Source organism: Nerophis ophidion, linkage group LG02 (genome assembly GCF_033978795.1).
Source record: "Nerophis ophidion isolate RoL-2023_Sa linkage group LG02, RoL_Noph_v1.0, whole genome shotgun sequence".
In the NCBI taxonomy this organism is placed as follows: domain Eukaryota; kingdom Metazoa; phylum Chordata; class Actinopteri; order Syngnathiformes; family Syngnathidae; genus Nerophis; species Nerophis ophidion.
Window position 1 is genome coordinate 52,761,294 of NC_084612.1, and position 24,516 is coordinate 52,785,809.

General features: G+C 41.2%; 1 protein-coding gene across 2 annotated transcripts in view; it reads left to right on the forward strand.

Annotated features, from left to right (window-relative positions):
• Positions 1-24,516, forward strand: part of alpl (alkaline phosphatase, biomineralization associated) — an 86,905-nt gene that overhangs the window by 47,691 nt on the left and 14,698 nt on the right. For both annotated transcript variants that reach the window (XM_061886352.1, XM_061886361.1), the window contains 5 exons: positions 9,095-9,214; positions 13,229-13,344; positions 16,411-16,585; positions 21,467-21,642; positions 24,041-24,181. In XM_061886352.1, the coding sequence (XP_061742336.1) occupies positions 9,095-9,214; positions 13,229-13,344; positions 16,411-16,585; positions 21,467-21,642; positions 24,041-24,181 (728 nt within the window). The remainder of the gene's footprint in view (positions 1-9,094; positions 9,215-13,228; positions 13,345-16,410; positions 16,586-21,466; positions 21,643-24,040; positions 24,182-24,516) is intronic.

Here is a 24,516-nt window from a genome sequence, read left to right on the forward strand (position 1 = left end):
ACAAGAACATGGTTATATGTCTTTTAGCAGTGTTTCTTAATCACAGGGCCCATTTTTGGGCCTTATCAAAAATATCAAACAAACAGAAGAAGTCTGGAGCTAAAGTCATTGAGAAGTTAGGGGTGATGACTTAAGGTGTGATGACTAAAGGCATACTTGCCAACCTTGAGACCCCCGATATCGGGAGGTGGGGGGTGGGACGGAGGTGTGGCTGGGGGCGTGGTTGGGGCGGGGGCCGTGGTTAAGAGGGGAGGAGTATAATTGACTAACTCAACAAGTATTTCATATATATATACAGTATATAAAAATATATATATGTATGAAATACTTGACTTTCAGTGAATTCTAACTATATATATTCATTTTATTACATATATGAATAAAATAAATAGTTGAATTTCCGACGGCACCTATCAAATATACAGTAATAAAAACACAGTTGTTCTACTAACTGTACTTTGCTTGCTGGTTACTAAAAGAAAATACAACACTTACCTTACACTATTTGAGTAACATTTGTTCTGCCATTTGCGTACTGGCGAGGGATCTCCGAATCCGGGAACATATCCTTCACGGATTTGTTGTAGACATCCGCAAATGAGAACGGGATGTTGCTTCCAGCTATCAGCATAGCCATCTTTGTCTCAGCCTAAGTTACACCATCGGGTCTCCATTTTGCGAGGTGGCCCATAATACTGGGTTGTGAACGATGCTGCGCTGCGGACGCCTTGTGCTTCGCTGACCGTTCATGACTGAGTATCCGTTCGGCCACCGTGTTCAATAGAGAAGTCTGTTCTACAAAATTTACAGGCAACATACCCCTTTCTCTTCGAACTCTCGACGATGTAATATATTGGGTTGGAGTCAATAACCAGGCGACGTGATCAAGTTACGTCTCTTTACTGTGGGCTTCAGAACAGACTTCCTAATGCATATGTTCCTTGACTGCACTTAAATGTAGAATATATGTAGAATATATTTATATTATTCATATATTATATATATAATATATTATATTATTTCTTATTATCATTGTTTATTGTGAGCGAACTGTGGTGCTGAATTTACCCCAGAGATCAATAAAGTACATTCTATTCTATTCTATGTACAGTAGATGGCAGTATTGTCCTGTTTAAGAGGGTCACAACATTGCTGAGTCAGGTCTGCATGGAGCTGGAGGGGACGTGGCCCCCAGCTCCGACTGAATTTCGGGAGATTTTCGGGAGAAAATTTGTCCCGGGAGGTTTTCAGGAGAGGCGCTGAATTTTGTGAGTCTCCTGGAAAATCTGGTAGGGTTGGCAAGTATGATAAAGGGGTGAAGCTATTTTCATTTGCACTCAAAGGCGCCGTTTGCAACTTCCTCAGTTCCATTGTTCAAAGCAAACAAAATGACAAGAACACCACTGACTAGCTAATGTTACCTGCGACTCCGTCCAGTCGAAAGTACCAGACCAAATGAATAGAATGGAATAGAATAGAATTGAGTTTTGTTGTCATTATTACAGTGAACAGGTTCAAAGAACAACGAAATTGGAACAGATCTCCTAAGGTGCATACACAATAATTTGGTAATATAAATAGTAAAAAAAAGGTAAAAAATATATATATATATATATATATATATATATATATGAATCTATCCACACACATGCATATACCCATACATATGCATATATATACATATACACATAACATTATTGCACAACATAGTCCGAAAAAAATAAAAAGACATGACACAGGAGGACATGATGGACACATTGTGCTCACTCAGTGCCTCTTTATTGCCACTATGGCTCTTGGGTAAAAACTGTTTTTTAGTCTATTTGTGCCTGCGTTTAGCACCCTACAGCGTCTGTCCAAGGGTAGCAGTTCTAGGTGGCTGTGCCCAAAGTGGGGTGGGTCTTTCAGGCTGCTCAGTGCTTTCCTGAGACAGCGGGAGCTGTACAGATCAGCCAGGGAGGGGAGGGATGATCTTCTGGGGGGTCTTTACGACCCTCTGGAGCGTTGTTCTCTCTGCGGTCGTGCAGCTGTTGAACCACACGCAGATGCAGTAGGTCAGGATGCTCTCAATGGAGCACCGGTGGAAGGACACCAGCAGTTCCTGTAGTTCCTGTGAGAGGTGGTTGTTCCTGAGTATTCTCAGGAGGTGCAGTCTCTGGTGTGCCTTCTTGATGGTAGCCGTGGTGTTGGTGCTCCAGGTAAGGTCGTCGACCAGGTGGACTCCCAGGAAGCGGAAGTCGGAGACCCTCTCCACGCAGTCACCGCTTATGACCAGGGGCAGGATGTCCATTTTTTTCCTCCTGAAGTCTGTGACCAGCTCCTTGGTCTTGGAGGTGTTCAGGGCCAGGTTGTTTTCTGTGCATCACTCCGACAGTTTCTCCATTTAGTCCCGATATGCAACCTCGTCCCTCCCCTGATGAGCCCCACTACGGTGGTGTCATCCGCAAATCTGATGACGGAGTTGCTGGAGTGGGCACGTGTGCAGTCGTATGTGTAGAGGGAGTAGAGTAGGGGGCTCAGCACGCAGCCTTGTGGAGAGCCAGTGTTCCTTTTTTCAACAGGCATTTAAAGTTACAGTTAAAGTACCAATGATTGTCACACACACTCTTGGTGTGGCGAAATTATTCTCTGCATTTGACCCATCACCCTTGATCACCCCCTGGGAGGTGAGGGAAGCAGTGGGCAGCAGCATCTAATCATGTTGAGCATGCCCTGAGAACTGTACACAATATATTACTAAAATAGAGTGAAACACAAGATGATACTGACTGTGAACATAAAACATAAATTTACTAATCAAAGAGCTTTTGTTTTAAACAAATAATATCGTACAACACACACATATCTACCATATTGGCCTGTGAACATGCTAGCGGGCTAACTATTAGCATGCTCACAGGCTAACTATCAGCATGCTTTCGAGGTAACGTTTAGCACAGGGGTCGGCAACCCAAAACGTTGAAAGAGCCATATTGGACCAAAAATACAAAAAAGTAATATGTCTGGAGCCGTAAAAAATGAAAAGCTGTATATAAGTCTTATAATGAAGGCAACACATGATGTAAGTGTCTATATTAGCTAGAATAGCCTACTATCAAAATAACTATGCAGGCTGAAGCAAATCGTGGTTGACAGAAATGTTGAAATGTAATATTTATTCTACACATTTTTACAACATTAGAAACCATTAGTAAATCTGAGGCTACTCAGAAGGTGAGATAACTCCTAGAAATGACTGGCTTAGAATGACCAAAGGTATAGATGTGTGTGTCCAAGTTAAAGGACACACACTTCTTTTAATAGATGTATAACAATATTTGGCAAGCAAGGTAATGTTTGCTGTGGTCTGGAATTATCACACAACTATCAGAAATGCAGCCAATATTACATACAGATAATGTGTCATGAGCCATGCAAAAATAAATTAAACAAATACGATAAAAGTAAAGGATATTAAATGAGCTCAAATATAGCTACAAACGAGGCATAATCATGCAATATGTACATACAGCTATCCTATATAGCATTTTAATAACACTGATCAGCTTGCAGTCATGTACTGACCAAATATGTCTGGTTGGCACTCCAACAAGTCAGTAACATCAACAAAGCTAATCTTTGTGCATTCACGCAGAGTATAAAACTTTTGGTGGACAAAATAAGACATCGAAGGAGTGGAAGATTTTACATGTAAAAAAAATGTTGCGTCACAGTCCACACAATGGTGAGTTCAAAAACCGCCGAAAAGAGTAGGACAAAAGGATGTTGACCAAATAGTGTCATCAGTGAAGCATACACGCAAACATATTAAACTGTGTGCTAGTTCTATCAATTGGGAATTTTTGTGTCATGTTTGTCCTCAAACTAAAAACATACAAACGTACTAAAACAAAAACAAGTATTTCCCCAATTTTTTTCCATTTTCAATCCTTTTTTTAAAATGCTCCAGGGAGCCACTAGGGTGGCACTAAAGAGTTGCTAACCCCTGGTTTAGCATAATAACATTGAAAAGCATCACATTAAAACCAGAGCCAGAGAACGAAAAATGATTGCTTTGAGGTTACCTTATTGGCTGCGTTCACTAGATGGGTAAAAACATCTTTTTGGGTGGTTACGTTGGCAACTTGAAAGGGACTTTGTTTTCTTGTGACAGTGTAGCACTGTGCATCAATCATTAACGTCCCACACCACAACACGTACACAGCGAATATTGCTTCCGCCATTGAATAAACCCACATAATGTATATTTAAAAAGGTATACAAAAATAATATATTGTAAATAGAATCATTTATACAATTCACAAAATGTGTATTTTAACATAACACTTTAAGATAAATTAAATAACTTCAAAACGGTCTCTGTGGTTCAACAGAACACATTTAATTTACAATTGTCTATATTTTTCACAACTACAAAGTTTATGGAATAAAATATTTCTACTGGCGCAAATAAAATTATTGGTGTTTACGATGGTTGCTCACCTGGTATGCAGATGGAGCGTATGCATATTTTTATGATTAATTTTGTTTGAATGTATTTATTTTAGAACTGCATAATTGTGTGAATGCTGGCAAGTGTTAAAATGTATAATATACCCAGCAGGCACAAGACATTGATTCAACATTGATTATACATACATGTCCTTTAAAACTCACTTTGAAACAACCTTGCAAAATAGTTGTATTTGTACATTCAGACAACGTTGATGTTCAAAGTTGGATACATGTTGGTTGGAAAATGACCACATTTCAATGTCAAATCAACATCACAACCTGACATTGATTAAATGTTGTCAAAAAGTATGTTGTCAGTCAATCAATCAATCAATGTTTATTTATATAGCCCTAAATCACAAGTGTCTCAAAGGGTTGCACAAACCACAACGACATCCTCGGTACAGAGCCCACACAAGGGCAAGGAAAAACTCACCCCAGTGGGACGTCGGTGACAGTGACTATGAGAAACCTTGGAGAGGACGGCAGATGTGGGCATACCTCCGCCCCCCCCAAAGTCTGGTCCATAGTTGTTTCAACGTTGTAATTGTGTTGTAGAATATTGGTTGGGAAATAACCAAATTTCAATGGTCATATTAACGTCAGAACCTGACATTGATTTAACGTTGTCAAATTGCATGTTGTTTCATCGTTGTATTTGTGTTGTAGAATATTGGTTGGGAAATTGCCATAGTTCAATGGTCAAATCAACATCAGAACCCAACTTTGATTAAACGTTGTCAAATAGGCCCTAGTGTGTGAATGTGAGTGTGAATGTTGTCTGTCTATCTGTGTTGGCCCTGTGATAAGTTGGCAACTTGTCCAGGGTATAAGGCCGCCTTCCGCCCAATTGCAGCTGAGATAGGCTCCAGCGCCCCCCGCAACCCCGAAGGGAATAAGCGATAGAAAATGGATGGATGGAAATTGCCATATTTCAATGGTCAAATCAACGTCACAACCCAACATTGATTTAACGTTGTCAAATAGGCCCTAATGTGTGAATGTGAGTGTGAATGTTGTCTGTCTATCTGTGTGAATAAACGTTGCCAAAAAGCATGTTGTGTTGCGATCCGCTACTCGGATCACCACATATGGTTTATACTTCCAGTTGTTGTATCACTGTTGTTCTACACTCTTACTTCCTGTTTAGTCAGTCACCATGGTTCACTCATCAGTCCACCTGCTAGTCTCGCCCCGCACACCTGCTAATAATTATCACCCTCCTATTTAAGCTCACTTTTTCTGTTTACTCATTCTGGGACTCTAATTTGCCTTCGAGCAACATTCAAGACTGTTTACTACCCGTATGTATTTTCTCGCTAGCTCTTACGCTAAGCCACTCGATATTCCAGCTTTCATGCTGAATATGTTTTGTTTTACTCTTTAGTGTGCTTCGTGCCAAGTATAGTTTTTGTATTTTCTATTCCTAGCTTTCATGCTAGCGCCCTTGGTTTATTTTTGTCTGTTAGCTCCAGTGTTTTTGTTCTTAGTCTGTTTTTGGTAAGGTTAATAAATCATTTAAACTTACCGTTGCTGTGTTCATGCCGACGCATCCTCGAAGGGACCAATTTGGCATCACTATGCCAACCAGTCGTAACAGTAGAGTCCCAGCAAGAAAGAAAAGTTCCTTCGCGTCTGGCAACCATAAGGAGACCTTCGACGAAGGCACATGGAGGGTATTCCAAGCGATGGAGGCTGAAACTATCCGATCCAATCCAGACGATAGCATGATGTGGGACTTTGAGGGAAACCTGGTTCCGATCGATGCTACCGGGTCCGGTGAGTTTCCCTCCCGCAGCGCTCGCGCTCGTCCGCGTAGGCGGAAGCCGCGAACGATGGCTTCGTCCCGCGTCAGTGACTTTCCCACTCCATGTCTCCCTCCTCATGAACACAGCTACCAACAAGCTGCACAAAATACCCCTACACCGTTGTTTGGTGATCCGATAGCACACTTTGCTAACTGTTTCACTGACTGGGCTAATTCCCAACTAGAGTCCGCCGTTGATGACGTCATTTCGTCGACGCCCCCCGGTGACGCAATCCCGTCCTCCGCTGATGACATCATCAACGATGACTTTTTTTTTGAAGATTCTCTTTCTCATCCATTTTCTAATGACAATAACATTAATAATAAAATACAGAATTACCAGGACATTTTTGCTTTTTATTATTCTGGTAAATCCCATCCATCTGTTTTTTCAACTCCACCTGTAAAACCTCATTCTCCGCCCAAGTCCAAGGTTTTTTCTCCCTTTTCAAAGGGACACTCTGGACAATATAGAGGGGAGGAGTCTGCTCGCCTCCAAACCTCCCACCACCCTCCCTTATGGTCAGTGGAACGGGTCTGGGATTCCCGTCTGGAGGGGGGGGCTATGGCCTATAGCTGTGTTGCGGAGGTAGCACAGACGCTACCTGTTCTTCAAACTGTCAAACCGCAACCTCCTTTGAGGCCACCCTTACCTGTTTTTCGGCCCGTTAAACCGCTAGCTCCTCCCAGGCCGCCGCCACCTGTATTCCGCTTAGCTCTTCCTCGTAGACCTCCTCCACCCGTGTTTCCCCCGGCCAAGTCTCAACGGCCTTGTAGACCTCCTCCACCTGTTTTCCCCCCGGCCAAGTCTCAATGGCCTTGTAGACCTCCTCCACCTGTGTTTCCCCCGGTCAAATCACAACGACCAAGTAGACCTCCTCCACCGGTGTTCAGACTTGCGAGGTCATTACCTCCAGCACGTCCTCCACCACCGATGTTCGGCACTGTTCCTAACCTGGTTCCCACACCTGCTTCGGTCTCTCACCTGGTTCACACACCAGCACCGAATCCTAGTCTGGTTCTCACGCCAGCAATTGACTCTTTCCTGGTCCTCGCACCAGCACCTGTTCCTAAGCTGGAACCCACTGCAGCACCAGCTCTTAAGTTGGAACCCACTCCAACACCTGCGTCGACGACTGCGGTTTCCACGCCGACTACTACGCCTTCTTCCACGACGCCGACTACTACGCCTTCTTCCACAACGGCGACGACTACGCCGGCCTCCACGACGGCGACGACTACGCCGACCTCTGCGACGACTACGCCAGACTCCACAACGCCTGCTCCTCGGCTGAAGCCAACGCCTGCTCCTCGGCTGAAGCCAACGCCTGCTCCTCGGCTGAAGCCAACGCCTGCTCCTCCGCCGGCCTCTGCACCTGCTTCGGCTGCAGCCCCCGCACCTTCGTCTGCTGCTGCCAAGCCTCCTCCACGTCTGCCACGGGTGTGGCCTCTGCGAGGTCGTCCGCCTCGCCGGGTACCTCATCCTGCAAGGCGGCCACTGATGTGGCCTTTTCGAGGTCGGCCGCCAAAACTCTTTCGGCAGCGGTGTTCCATCCGCCTCCGCCACATTGCCTGTCCTCGGTGGATTCGGGGACACGCGACCTGGCGACCCTCCGCCATGGCATCCCTCCGCCCTCCCTTCTTCTGTGGACTGTCTTGTTGTGGCGAGGGGGTTCAAGTTTTTTCTTTGTATTTTTGGACATCTGGAATCTGTCTTTTTTGGGGGGGGATACTGTTGCGATCCGCTACTCGGATCACCACATATGGTTTATACTTCCAGTTGTTGTATCACTGTTGTTCTACACTCTTACTTCCTGTTTAGTCAGTCACCATGGTTCACTCATCAGTCCACCTGCTAGTCTCGCCCCGCACACCTGCTAATAATTATCACCCTCCTACTTAAGTTCACTTTTTCTGTTTACTCATTCTGGGACTCTAATTTGCCTTCGAGCAACATTCACGACTGTTTACTACCCGTATGTATTTTCTCGCTAGCTCTTACGCTAAGCCACTCGATATTCCAGCTTTCATGCTGAATATGTTTTGTTTTACTCTTTTGTGTGCTTCGTGCCAAGTATAGTTTTTGTATTTTCTATTCCTAGCTTTCATGCTAGCGCCCTTCGTTTATTTTTGTCTGTTAGCTCCAGTGTTTTTGTTCTTAGTCTGTTTTTGGTAAGGTTAATAAATCATTTAAACTTACCGTTGCTGTGTTCATGGCGACGCATCCTCGAAGGGACCAATTTGGCATCACTATGCCAACCAGTCGTAACATGTTGTTTCAACGTTGTATTTGTGTTGCTTGACAACAGGACCTAATTCAACAAGTTCTCAACGTGGTTTCAACGTCTTGTGCCTGCTGGGATACGTCCATTTTTATGAGTCCCTTTTGCAATATGTTTGGTTGCTGTTTATCTTTGTAATCAGCCTGACCTAAGCCTTGATAATAATCTTTGTGATTAACACATGCTTTCATATGCTACAAGTATCCTGGTACCATGAATTAATTAACGTGGACCCCGACTTAAACAAGTTGAAAAACTTATTCGGGTGTTACCATTTAGTGGTCAATTGTACGGAATATGTACTGAACTGTGCAATCTACTAATAAAAGTATCAATCAATGTGGGTGGATATAATTATTAGATATGATTAAAATCAAGATTTGTATGACTAATTTAGTGTTAATATTTGTGTGGGCCCAGAGGTCAAAAATGAAGGTCTTTCAGTTGACATTCTAACTTTATTCCAACTCTTAACCTTCTTCTGTCTGGTGTGTCCGTCCCCAACACAAAGAGCAAGAAAAGGATCCTAACTTCTGGAGGTCGTGGGCCCAGCGCACCCTGCAGAACGCCCTGACACTGCAACAGCTAAACCAGAACAGAGCAAAAAACCTCATCCTGTTCCTGGGCGATGGTAAGCCACATTGATGATGTCTGATCAAACCAAGGAAAGGAATGTCTCGACTCAACCATGTTCACCAGTTTTCAGTTTTAGTTCAAGTCAGTCTCTGTGGTGCGGCGGTAAAAGAACAGCGCGAAAGCAAACACGGGTGCTCGCTTGTCAGTGGAACAATATCTAGTGTCCTGCGTCGGGCCCCTGCACTCCTGGACTGAGGCCACAACATGACATTCCTGCCCAGCGCTGCATGCATGCTCACGTTAGCGTCTTGCCGGCCACATATTAGTCAGTGGAGAGAAGGGGGGCTGTGGTTACATTGAAGAAAGTTGCGTTTGGTTAAAACACACAAAGAGCAGTGGTCATGCAGTGAAGATTCATCAATGTGGCAAACACGCCCTGTTTTTACAGGTTTTCCCACTAAAAGTAGTCAATCATAAACGCACTATGACTACGTTTACACTTCACGCCAATAAAATATGTCAAATATGTGATGTATCATGGTGAACGTGCATACATGTTCCAAATTAACTTCAAAAACCAAATCAGATTTTTTTTCAATCTGATTTTTTCCAGCTGACTGTTTAGGGCAGGGGTCGGCAACCCTAAATGTTGAAAAAGCCATATTGGACCACAAATACAAAAATGGAATCGGTCTGTAGCTGCAAAAAAATTAAATACTTATGTGTTATAATGATGGAAACACATGATATAAGTGTCTAAGTTAGCTATATTAGTCTACTATCAAAATGACTTTAAAAGTCTTATATAAGTGTTATAATGAAGACAACACATGATGTAAGTGTCTATATTAGTTATATTATCCCACTATGAAAATGACTTAAAAGTCTTATTTAAGTGTTATAATGAGGTCGATATTAGTTATATTAGCCTACTATCAAAATGACTTTAAAAGTCTTATATAAGTGTTATAATATAGACAACACATGATGTAAGTGGCTCATTAGCTATATTAGCCTACTATCAAAATGCGTCGCAGGCTGATGCAAATCTTCGTTGACAGAAATGTTGAAATGTAATTTTTATTCTACACATTTTTACAACATTGGAAAACATTAGTAAGACTTCTCAGAGAGTGAGATAACTCCTGGGAATGACTGGGTTATAATAGCCAAAGGTATAGATGTGTGTCCAAGTTAAAGGCTGTCTTCTTTTAATGAATTTATTTCAATCTTTGTAAGCTGGGTAACGTTTGTTGTGGTCTGGAACAACATGGCACACAAACAACTATCAGAAGTGGAGCTCATATTACATGCATTTAATGTGTCATGAAACATGGAAAAATAAATTAAATACACACAAGTAAAGGAAATGAAATGAGTTTAAATATAGCTACAGATGAGGCATAATAATGCAATATGTACATACAGCTAGCCTAAATAGCATATAAGCATCAATTAGCTTGCAGTCTTGCAGTGACCAAATATGCCTGATTAGCACTCAACACAAAATAATAACATCAACAAAGCTCACCTTTGTGCATTCACGCACAGAATGAAACATTTGGTGGACAAAATGAGACAAAGAAGGAGTGGCATAAAACACGTCTTTCTGTGACAGTGTCGGAGAAAGTTATACATGTAAACAAACTGTTGAATCACAGTCCACACAACTATGAGTTCAAGGGCCACTGAAATTAGTAGTACAAAACGGCACTCGCCAAATCATCTCATCAGTGAAGCATAAACACATACATATTAACAGGGGGTTTTCTAACAATTAGGAAGGTTTGTATTGTGTTTGTCCTCTTACAGAAACTATAGTACAACAAAAAAATAAAAAGGTTTTCCCCCTTTTTTTTCCAATTTCCATACATTTTTGAAAAAGCTCCATGGAGACACCAGGGCGCCGCTAAAGAACTGCATGTGGCTCTAGAGCCGCTGGTTGCTGACCCCCGATTTAGGTTATAAGTAAAATTTGCTTTTTATCAGACTCCAGTGTAAACACGCACAGGCCCCAATTCGGCCTAAATGTGGCGCCAATGTGGCCTCGAGGTCACTATCATGCACAGTTCGATAAATTGAAAACAAAGGGAGTTGGCTGGATTCCGTAAATAAAGAAGGAAAATAAAAATAAAAGTCGCCATACGTGAAAATAAATTGAATTGATAAAATGGATATATTTTGGAGGGTTGTTATCTTTTTATGGCTGTTAGAAGAGGAGGCAGACATCAGTTTGGATCTACGTTAGCGTTATTTTTCAACTGTTTTACATAAACAACCTATGCAACGTAAGCAAATATGCCTCATCGTAAAGTGATTTGCAATCCTTCAACGATGGCTATTTCTCACAATTCAAAGACTATATACATTTTCTTGGATGACATATGGTCTATTATTTACGTTGACTAGCGATGCACTGAAAAATAGATGACGTAAAAGCCGCAAACAGGTCGCATTGCCGTTTAAACTTAATTCACATTAGAAAAGATCAGATTCAAAACTGATTCAGACTACCTCTGGATTTGGCCTGAATCTGATACGGAAAGATCAGATTTGAAGCACTTTGGCGCATTTAAACTAGCAAAAAAAATCTGATCTCTGTCACTTGAGTCAAAAAAAAATATGATTTGGTGTGCAGTGTAAACGTGGCCTCGGCGCCACTTGCATGCACAGTTCCAAAACAAAGTCAGTTGACCTGATTCCACGAATGAACAAGAAAGTCATTACTACTACTACAAAATAAAATAAAAGTCACCACACCTTAATAATGATTTTTTTTACGTGTAAATAAATGTAAGTAATATAATGTATAAATGGATGTATATTGTGTTATATAATTGGGAGGGTTGTGATCTTTTTTGGCTGTTAGTAGAGGAGACCCAGACATCAGCGTGAATCTACGTTAGATTGATTTTTCAACTCTTTTCCGTAAATAACTTTCACAATGTACGTATCATGAAAGTAAATACGCCACATTGTGCAGCCCCTTGAGAGACTTGTGTTTTAGGGCTATATAAGTAAACATTGATTGATTGATAAACATTGATTGACATTGTACAAGTGATTTCCGGTCCTTCAACAATCGCTATTTCTTATAAATGAAAGGACATTTATATCTTCCTATATTACATATAGTCTATTATTTACGCACCATTGACAAGTGATACACCGAAAAATCGGCTGCCGAAAAAGGACTTACCACCAAAACAACGCTGCCAAAACCCAATGTGATGAGGTATCTACTTGTTGCTTGTGGGCCGCATCTGTTCCTGCGCACACCAAAAATGAGTTAAATGTCGCAAACAGATTGCATTGCCGTTTAGACTGAAGTCACATTTTAAAAGATCTGATACAAAACAGTTTGGACTACTCCTGATGAAGTACTTTATAACATTTGGACTGGCAAAATAATATCCGTTCTGTGTCAATTGAGGGAACAAAAAAAATCTAATTTAATGTGAAACGTAAACGTGCCTAATGTGGCCCCTCGACGTCGCTTCGATTAAGTGAAAACAAAGGAAGCTGAGTGGATTTTGTAAATGAAAAAAGAAGTTGCTACAACTACTATTGCTTTGCAAAATAAAAGTCGCCACACCTTAGAAATGATCGAGGGTTTTTTTCTGTGTGAATGAATGATAGTCATGTAATGTATTGAGGAGACGCCGACATCAGCGTGGATCTACATTAGCGTTATTTTTCTACTCACTTGTGTAAAAAACAAATACACCTCATTGTACATGAATCACAGAGCTCGACCAAAGATGATGTAATAGTCGAGCATTTTCCTGTCTTTTACCGTAAGGATGCCCAAAGGCTACAGTTATGCCAGTCTTTGACTTACATACAGAAAGACTGTTCACTGGCTATTTCCAAAGGAAATATGTGTGAGTTGAAATATTATTGTTGTTTACATGCATGTCCCACAACAAGTCCTTGAAACATCTTTTGGCGTAAACTGACTAATGTGCTTTAGTCAATAAATCAATCAAAACTGATTGGTTGATTGAGTCCTCGCTAAGGGGAAAAACAAATGTGTTCCTAACGGTTGACCTGTTTCTGGCTTTCAAAGGGATGGGCATTCCCACGGTGACGGCCGCTCGGATACTGAAGGGTCAGCTGAGCGGACAGTCTGGAGAGGAAACCCAGCTGGAGATGGAAAAGTTCCCACATGTGGCTTTGTCAAAGGTGACTAGGTTTTGGATCAAAACCATCAACGGTAGAACAAAGCACCAATCTTGCTGAGGTTATTTAGCGACTCAGTCATTGTTTGAGTTTTCTTGTACAAACGTGATTATCATAGTAAGCTTCATGCAACACTCATAAGGCCTGATCTACTAAAGCAGGTGTGTCCAAACTGCGGCCCACGGGCTAAGTGCAGCCCACCGGAACGAGTTCAATAAGCACTATGGCCACTTATAACACAACCTGCTCATTTAAGTTTGAGGATATTATAAAAAATTATTATTCAACATAAAAAAATTGAAATTACGCCAAAATTTAAATCAATTTCAAGGAATGATGGGAAAAATGCAAAATCCTCTCTCCACACGTATCCATGTTGTGGCACATTTTAGTTTACTGATATTTCTGATTGATTAAAAGACCTTAAGGAGGTTGTCAGGGAAGTAAACAAGTTAGGAGTTGAACTTTCACATACATATAATAATTATTAACGATATATCCATTATATTATTATCCTAATATGTACTCAGATTAATGTATAGGCTTTATGTATGTGTATATATATATGTATATAATGTATATATAATATATATGATGTATATATATATGTATATGTATATACACACATAGTGTATATATACAGTATATACACACATATATATATATACACACACACACATGTATATATATATACATATATACACACATGTATATATATATACATATATATATATATATATATGTATATATATATATATATATATATATATATATATATATATATATATATATATATACTAGTGACATGCTGTGAACTTAAATTCAGATTAGCAGCTCTAATCATTGTTGATTTAGGTTGCACACTAGAGTAACAGGAAAAAGAAGTAAGTTATTTGCTTTCATAAAAATGTTATCATAATAATATTAATACATGATAAATGGGTCCAAAAAGTATTTGATAAACTTGTTATCGAATACTTTTTGGTCCCATTTGCTTTTCACAAAATAAATGGAGTATTTTGAGTGTATTTTACCTTACTGTATTTGTATCTGGAGCAGCAATAGCTACTCTCCATGAAAACGTACTTTGTATGATAACATTCATTTTCTCTTCAAGTCCAGTTTACAGAAGTATTTCATCTTGGATACAGTATATAATTCTCCATATTGGCAAACATTCATTTAATTCAATTTCATTCCAAGCAATAAAATAATATTTTTGCATCCGACAAAAAACACCCACAAACCCTGGCTTATTCTGATAAAAATGCCATGCTTGTTATAAGTACAGCTAAAAAAAAAAGTCTGGCTTCCGCTGGAGAGACATGTGTCTGCTAGCACGTCTCCCAGTGTGGCCAGTCACAGTACTGCTGGGGCGTTAAACTAGAAGTTGACCAAATATTGCCCCCTACTGTGAGGCAGAGGTACTTGCTGCCTCATGGTCTGCCTTTTCCCCTGGCAACAAGCACGCACACGCTATATACACTTTGTGTGTAACCGTGAAGGCACCACCTGTGTCTGCTTCACTTCTCGTCTGCTGCCTTATTTTCATCAGGAAACATGGAATTTCTGAACATCTCATGGTTAGGACACCTGGTGGCAAGGTGAGGCACTGCCTCATTTTCCTCCCCTGACAGCCTGTCACTGATATATACATATCAATGTATATATGTATAGACATATATATATGTCTATACATATGTCAGATGACCAGTTTCTCGGTTTATGTCCACAACCTTCTACTATCCAGGTGAGACGGATGATCTATAATCTAGAATGTACTTTTACCTGCTAACAGATACAGCAGCTCAATATGTCAAGACTGTAGTTGCACAAGCTAGTTAGCGCCCCTAAATCACAGCTAAAAATAGTATATCAGCATAAACGCTTATTGTAACAATATTGCTAATACTTGGTTATTATTCAGGTCACGAGAAGTAAATGTAGAATTGTTGGGGCTTTTTTGGGTGCATTGTTAAAGTGATTTAAAGGCAAAATGGATTACTCCATTAGCACTATTGCTAGCCACTTAGCATTAGCCAATTACTACAAACTGGAATGCCCCCCAAAAAAATCTCTTATGATTGTGAATGCCAGGCAAAACTCCCCATAAAATGCAAGTCCCCTTTAAGTCCACTCCTTTATTTTTAATAATATAATTTATGTTACAAAAGTGGGGCTTCCCGGTGGAAGAGGGGTTAGTGCGTCTGCCTCACAATACGAAAGTCCTGAGTAGTCGTGGGTTCAATCCCGGGCTCGGGATCTTTCTGTGTGGAGTTTGTATGTTCTCCCCGTAAATGCGCGGGTTCCCTTCCTCCCACTTCCAAAGACATGCACCTGGGAATAGGTGAATTGGCAACACTAAATCGGCCCTAGTGTGTGAATGTGAGTGTGAATGTTGTCTGTCTATCTGTGTTGGCCCTGCGATGAGGTGACGATTTGTCCAGGGTGTACACTGCCTTCCGCCCGATTGTAGCTGAGATAGGCACCAGCGCCCCCCGCGACCCCAAATGGAATAAGCGGCAGAAAATTGATGGATGGATGGATGTTACTAAAGTGTTTTTGTAGCCTGTTTACTTCAGATACACTCAGTAGTCATGTCTTCATCTTCCCTAGGTGTGCTAGTAGTGCTCCTCAAGGTTCCATTTTAGGTTCTCTCGTTTTCATCTGCTGGCCTGTGAGTTGGGTTCTAAAAACTTGTAAGAGACTCACAGTCTCCAAAAAGTGTGTCACTTTTGATATATGCACGGTATTTCTTCACATGTCAGGTTGGCCTTGTCGAAGGAAAAACAAAGCGATTGGAGTCACAGCTCCCACGCCCGTAGCTGAATGATGGCAAGATAGCAACCTTTATTTCAAAGGGGGCAGGTCAAGGCCAGAGTCCTGTACTTGAGGGAGGAGGTTTTTCCTCATGAGAAGCCACAACTTGAAAGTCAAGCGGCTGAACGGCTGGTTTCTCAAGATAAGGGAATAAACGTGAGGGATATGATAGGTTTATCTCATGTTTGAGAGACACATTGAAAAGTTGTTACATTTCAAAAAGAACAACAAGGTGCTTGTTCTGTGCAGACGTACAACACCAATGCGCAGGTGGCGGACAGTGCTGGTACAGCCACAGCGTTCCTGTGCGGGGTCAAGGCCAACGAGGGCACGGTGGGTGTGAGCGCGGCCGCCGTACGCTCCCAGTGCAACACCAGCCGAGGAAACGAGGTCACCTCCATCCTGAAGTGGGCCAAGGATGCAGGTGGATGACACAAGCAGTCACTCTTTATTTCTCTATTTCCTTTCCAGCACTCCTATTTTTGTTTTACTTCCTGTTTTCCGCCACCACTCCCTTAAGTTTGAGCGCTGTTTCTCCTCACCTGTTTGTGATTGGTGATCAGTGAACTAACCTGCCGCTGATCACTAATTAAAGGGGTTACATGCCAGTCGGGGCTGGGTCATGGTAACTGATGTGTTTGCTATCACGTCACGCTCAGGGCCGCCTTAGTGCACAGTATTAACTTGGCTGGAGCCCTAGGGGTACCTACCCAATCAGGTGCCCCCCGATTTTGACGGAAAAATGCAATGATTATCATTCACAGACAACTCTGCTTAGTGTAGCGATTGTGTATTCTCTCTCGCTCTCGGCTGAGTTGCTTTATGTTACTGCTCCGCGCGGGGCGCAAACTCAGGTCACCGGTGTGTGAGGCGAGGGTGCTGACTACTGAGCTAAAAGCACACATTTTTTTGAATGGATTACATTTTTGCATAAAAAATCACCATGTGTTTTGCAAGGGCGGGTGTTGAGGCTTGGGGGGCTCAAAAGCCTCTCAGCCAGCGGCCCCTTAGGTTTATGCGACCCCTTATGTTTATGCGGCCTTGGTCATGGTTTGCTTTACCATGTCCTGTTTTTTTTACACACATGCAGGTGTTACATGAGTATTGCCAGAGCATTAGCCAGAATGTGAGCACGGCTAATGTCCCTCCACAGTGTGTCAACACTTCCATGACTAGTCCTCGCCTCCATGGTGGAAGATAAATTTCAGTTTCTTACAAGTATTGTAATCACTGCAGGACAATAAATAGCTAAAACGTCCTTGAGGTGATATAAAAAGCTGCTAACCGCCAAGCTACGTAGACCTCTGGAATGTAAATAAAGTTCAGCAGATCGATAGTTACGATACCAGCCAATTGGCTGATACTACAGTGATTTGACTGATATCTCAAAATAGTTTGGTCATTTTTGTTACTGTTTGTATTTGGACCCTCCTTTTAGGAGGGAATAGTCCACCCAGATCCTGTTATTCTAAGTCTAAAATGATGAGAGGTGACTAAAATTGGAGTTTAACAAAGTACAAACAATAGCAATACCAGCGCTGCGAGAACCAAATTTTGGAGCAATCTCTAAAACAGACACCCTTGTCATGAAAACGAAAGTTAACTTGGCGTGTGTGTTGAGCACACACACACACACACACACACACACACACACACACACACACACACACACACACACACACAGTCTACTCTCTTTTTGTCTTCCTCAGGAAACTCACTGAGATATGTTGTATTTGTAAAGATTCATGTTATTTTCTTGAAAAGTATCTACAAAAATGGGAAAATATTCCTATGGCATTAACAAAGTCAACCTGGCCCTCCACTCCATCCTCAAGCCTGTCTGACAGGAGACGGCAGGTGAAGGACTATCAGCACTGGCAGCCCTCAAGGCTGCGTTCTTTCTCCTCTACTCAGCTGCACTTCCAGTCACCAGTCTGTCAAGGTTTCAAGTTAGCAGACAACACCCGTCTTATTGGACTCAATAGCTAGCTGCGTTTCCATTGCAGTTTTTCGCAAAATTAAAGTGTTAATTCTAAAATTTCGATATAGTATGGCAGGTTTTTCCTTAAAGAGTGTTTTGCGTCATGAGCCGTAATTTTCGTAAAATCTCATCCTACGAGACTCCAATTTGAGGAAAATATTGAAACCACTGCTCCGTGATGTCAATAGAAGACAAATGCAACTTCCTCACGGCCCCTTTGACAATGTTCGGGCATGTGGGTCTCTCCCAGCCTGCAGGTCGGCCTCTATTGCTGGGAAGGGACCCGTGGGATGGCGCCAGACGGCGACAGCCCGGTGTGGCAATGCCGCCTAGCTGGCTTCCCCCCTGGCCCACCAATGTTCGGGCCTGTGGGTCAACCTCTATTCCTGGGAAGGGACCCGTGGAATGGCGCAGGACCACCCAGTGTGGTGATGCCGCTTAGCTGTCTTCCCCCTCTGCTGACCGATCGCAGACTTATGGCTCAGTCAACAATGTTTGAAGATGTGAGTTTTTGCGAGCCTGCGGGTTGGCCTCTATTGCGGGGAAGGCACCCGTGAGACGGCCCGGTGCGGCAGTGACACCTCACTCGACCCCGGCCTACAGTTTGAAAGCGAGACCAAGTTGTCCTGCATGGGCGCCCAGTCAGTCCGGTGTTTAGGTGCCCTATAAATGCAAAAAAGAGTGTTAAAAAGTCTTAAAAAAAACATCTCATGACAGCGCAAAAATGTTTTTGGGATATTTTCGAAATATGGGTATTTCCGTTACCAGTTTTTATTGGTTTTGTGCATTTCTAAGGGGAATGGAAACGAAACGAAAATAAGTTCAACCTGCCAAAGACCATGTCGGTACACTTCTACACTGCCATCATTTTCCTAAGGGAACTCTCCTGAAAGAATCAATAAAATACTATCTATCTATCTATCTATCTATCTATCTATCTATCTATCTATCTATCTATCTATCTATCTATCTATCTATCTATCTATCTATCTATCTATCTATCTATCTATCTATCTATCTATCTATCTATCATGGAGTCCATCCTCTCCTACTTCATCACGGCAAAGGACAGTGCAGGCGACAACCAATCAGGTGATTGGCTGCAATCTACCATCACTCCATGACATGTACACCCCCAGGACCCTGAGGCGTGCAAGCACAACTGTGGGTGACCGCTCTCACTCTGCAAATTCGAGACCCTCCCCTCTGTTAAGAGGCTGTGGTCCGTCAGGACCAAAACCTCTAGACTCAAAAACTGTTTCTTGCTCCCCGGTGTCAGGCTAATTAACAATGTCCCTCCCTTCCCCTGCCCCCACACAGCAACATCAGCCCCACAGTCAGAAAACATCACAGCAATGTAAACGCTGAAACTTTTAAGTGTTACATTAATGCTCACTAGACTTAGATTATTTATCTGCACTCCATACTTAGATTATTTATCTGCACTCCATTTCACCGTTTCTACATTTTGTGTGTTATTTTTCATTTTTTTGTAATTACGCCTATATAGGACAATTTTTTATTATTTTTTATATATTGCCAATAGCTATATTTACTCTATATATGATATTACATATATATATATATATATATATATATATATATATATATATATATATATATATATATATATATATATATATATATATATATATATATTTTACTTAAGGTATTGCTGTTTTGGCCTTATTTCTTATGTTAGCTGTTTTGCACCAGTACACCAAGACAAATTCCATGTATAAATGTACTTGGCAATAAAAAAACTTTTTTTTTTTAAACCCAGGGCCCTAAGGAGAATTTAATTTCGAGGCTCCCCCCCCCCTTCCCCAACATTTTTTTTTTTTACTTTTTTTATGTACCACGGATATTGCTCTCCAAAATAACCTCTCCTGTTGGTAATATATGGATCATCAGTGCTAATTATTATTAACTTACCACTGGCACTGTTCCCCTAGCATGCAAAACAGCAGTTATTCATCCTGTGCTCAAAACACCTAACCTCGATCCAGAGGTCCTGGTAAACTACTGGCCTGTGTCCCACCTTCCCTTTATCTCAAAAATCCTCTGTCCTCTCATTGTTCCCATTAGGTTGAGTTTTTTCTTGCACGGATGTGGGATCATGTCGTTGTGGTTTGTGCAGCCATTTGAGAATTTGTGATTAAGGGCCATATAAATACAGTTTGATTGTTTTGTACTAAGAATCATTCACAGGAAAACATTTTTAGTGAGAAATAACAATTTGAACATAATTACAACTGACATTTTTACAGTACACTTTCCAAAATTAACTCTGATCAAGATTCAAACCAAGTACTTCTGCCTTACACACTGGAAAAAATGCCCCCCTTAAAACTAGTTAAAATAAAATTAATACAAATTATTTTTGTTTTTAACGAGCACAAAAATCTGACAATGGAACAAGGCAAAATTGTCTTGGTAGGATTTCTTGAAATAAAACTTTTAAAGCTTAAATTGATCTTAAAATTAGCAATTGAAACATATTATTAGCTATAGTTAGTACCATTGTGAATTTTAGTGTTTTATAACAAACATGTGATGCTCAAAATTATTGATTTTTTTTTGCCTAAAAACAAGTTCTTATGTCTCACTGATTTTAGATATTTTGACTAGAAATGAGAAATACAAACTTGGTTAGTTTTTCCAGTGCAAAACAAGACTCTTTGGGGAAATTTTCCATTATGTCAGTGACGCCACAGAAAGCGTCTAGGAATACATTTGTGGTCAAAATTTAATATGACACGCCCTGTCATTCCTTAATTAATCTTTTCCATCTGCGTTTTCACGAAAAACGGGGCCCGACACGGATGGTGGGGCCCTATGCATGTTCTTTGTTATAGGGATGGTCATGGTTGGGTGCTGTACATGCCATGATGGTTTGTTTGAAAGACTTTATGTTGAAGTGACCTCCTTGGTGGGAATGGCTTCTCCGAGCTTGTATGATGATTGACAGGAACGTGATCCAGACTGTGTTTTGTGTATTTATTAAAACCCTTGTTATCACAACAACCTTATAGGATGGATACATGAGATCAAGTCGTCGTTTGGTGTGTAACAGAGCATTCAGTTAGCTTAGCGTAGCGTGTGTAGAGGTCAACAAAAGTGCGACTTCCCAGGCCCTTGGGCGGGCCTATTTTTTACCTACACGCCTCTTGAAATCTTCCACACGCAGCCAGAGCCTCACACGCACACAAAACCCGTACTTCTGTCTCCTACTGTAACAACCAACGGCAACAAAATGGCACGCCACTGCTGTGGTGCCCATCTAGTAAAACAGCAATAACAAACATGCTGTGCCCTCTGCAGGCAAGTCGGTGGGGGTAGTGACCACGACTCGCATCAACCACGCCACGCCGAGCGCTGCCTACGCCCACAGCGTGGACCGAGACTGGTACTCCGACAACGAGATGCCGGCGGAGGCACTGCAGGCTGGATGCAAAGACATCGCAAGACAACTGTTTGAAAATATTCCAAACATTGACGTGAGTTAAAAGGATCGGATGGATCATTCGTACATTCACAAACATATTGTCTGGTATTGTTTACTGTAAAATTTAATAGAAATAACAATGCTTACTTGTGGTCGATATTGAATTTGTTTGCTACTTTGTTGAATATGGAGGTTCAATTGATCAATTAATGTTACTGAGGTTTGACTTCCCTTCGGAGAAGTGAAGCCTATTTGATTACTAGGTCATATTTTACAGCATTTTTGGAAACATTAAAATGTAACCAAAAACTGTCAAGAATACGTCATTTTCGTTATGTAACCTGGATAATAACCAAGCTGTAACGACATTGTTATTGTATGAGTGAACACCGAGGAACTCTTTTTCTAGCGTACGAACACATCGGCGTGCTACGATATTAGTATTAAAAGGTAACTACAGAAAAAGATAAGCTAGCTACTACGTCAACACGAAACACGTTTGAGTTTGTAATGCACAACACTGTGATAGGACACCAATCTGTACTGAGTGAAATCCTTTTTGTTTCATCTGACATCACATGGACAAAGATAAGACCTTCTGGAGGAAAGTTCTGTGGTCAGATGAAATAAAAATGGAGTTGTTTGGCCACAATAACCAGCAATATGTTTGGAGTACAAAAGGTGAGGCCTTTAAACCCAGGACCACCATTCCTACCGTCAAGCATGGTGGTGGTAGTATTATGCTCTGGGCCTGTTTTGCTGCCAATGGAACTGGTGCTTTAAACGGGACAATTAAAAAGGAGGATTACCTCCAAATTCTTCAGGACAAGCTAATATCATCAGCCCGGAGGTTGGGTCTTGGGCGCAGTTGGGTGTTCCAACAGGAAAATGACCCCAAACACACCTCAAAAGTGGTAAAGGAATGGATAAATCAGGCTAGAATGAAGGTGTTAGAATGGCCTTCCCAAAGTCCTGACTTAAACGTGTGGACAATGCTGAAGAAACAAGTCCATGTCAGAAAAGCAACACATTAGCTGAACTGCAGCAATTTTGTGGTAAAAAATTCAAGCAGAAGCCTGTGGATGGCTACCAAAAGCGCCTTATTGCAGTTAAACTTGCCAAGGGACATATAAGCAAATATTAACATTGCTGTATGTATACTTTTGACCCTGCAGATTTGCTGACTTTTTCAGTAGACCCATAATACATTCATAAAAGAAGCAAACTTCATGAAGGTTTTTTGTGACCAACAAGTATGTGTCCCAATAACTTTATTACAAAAAATAACTTGTAGAAATGATTGGAAACTCCAGACAACCATGACGTTATGTTCTTTACAAGTGTATGTAAACTTTTGACCACCACTGTATACTTGCAGTGTGTATATTGTCCATATTACATATTGTTATTAAGGTGTCTGTTACTACATTATAGATATATATACTTGCAGTGTGTATATTGTACATATTACATATTGTTATGAAGTTGTCTGTTACTACATTATATACAGTATATGCTTGCAGTGTGTGTATTGTACATATTACATATTGTCATGATGGTGTCTGTTACTACATTATATATATACTTGCAGTGTGTATATTGTACATATTACATATTGTTATGAAGGTGTCTGTTAACACATTATATGTATACTTGCAGTGTGTATATTGTACATATTACATATTGTTATGAAGGTGTCTGTTAACACATTATATATATACTTGCAGTGTGTATATTGTACATATTACATATTTTTATGAAGTTGTCTGTTATTATTCCAACAATTTAGTGGTCATTTTTGCGCTTAAGAAACTTTTGTGACTTTAGCCCCAGACTTCTTCTGTTTGTTTGATATGGTCATTCTGCCACAAGTGGTGGAATAGTGTATTACAATTGAGTACTGCTTCGGCCCATATGGACCACAGCTGAGTAACACATGTTTTTCGGTGGCCGTTTAGGAAACGCTCGCGGCCCGTCAATGGGCCCCGGCCACATGGTTAACATACACACTTCTACGGTGCCGTGTTGGTACATTCACTGGCAAAGGGCCACACGTTTAAAAATGGCCAAGACCTCCAGGAATTCTTTTGTGGGACTTCCAGGCCCTCGCTATTCATCAAGAGGCTGGGACAGAAGCCGAGGCTTTAAATTTTTTAGAGTGAAACTGCAACTAGTTTGTGAACACAAACCACAAACAATGACGCCACATTGACTTTTGGTTTGCAAACGTTTTATGGATGTAATGTTTGTATCCGATGGAAATACTATTTTGTGTATCACTAGAGATGGAAAGACTATTTTGTGTGTCACTAAAGAATCTTGGTCGCCAAAATAAGTACCAGTTTTGTTAAACATTTCCATATGCTGAAGTCTGGCCGTACACTTAAAACCTAAACTATTTTCAGGAAATTTGTGATCAACATGTTCCTTCTTCTCTTGTGGCCTTTCAGGTTATATTGGGTGGAGGAAGGAAGTACATGTACCCCAAAAACACCCCGGATATGGAATACCCCAACATTGGGAAACACAACGGCACGCGGAACGACGGCCGGAACCTGGTTAAGGAGTGGGTCGACAAAATGAAGGACAAAGTAAAAATTGCAGTTCCTGTCTTGTCTCGGCTCTTTTCATTGTTATTAGCTAAAGCAGGGGTGTCCAAACCATGGCCCGCGGGCCAAGTGCGGCCTGCGAGACCCCATTTAAACTCTTATCAATTTTGATGCTGCTGTTTGTCAACAATGTGATTAATTCCGGTCAATGACCTTTAATTATGCTTTGGATGGAGATATGCACACAATTTACTTGTATGACCCAATTAAAACAACCTTCCCCAGTCATGATGCAAAAAAATCTAACCAACACAAAATGTCAACACACATGGTCACACATAACACAACCTGCTCACTGAACTTTGCGGATATTATAA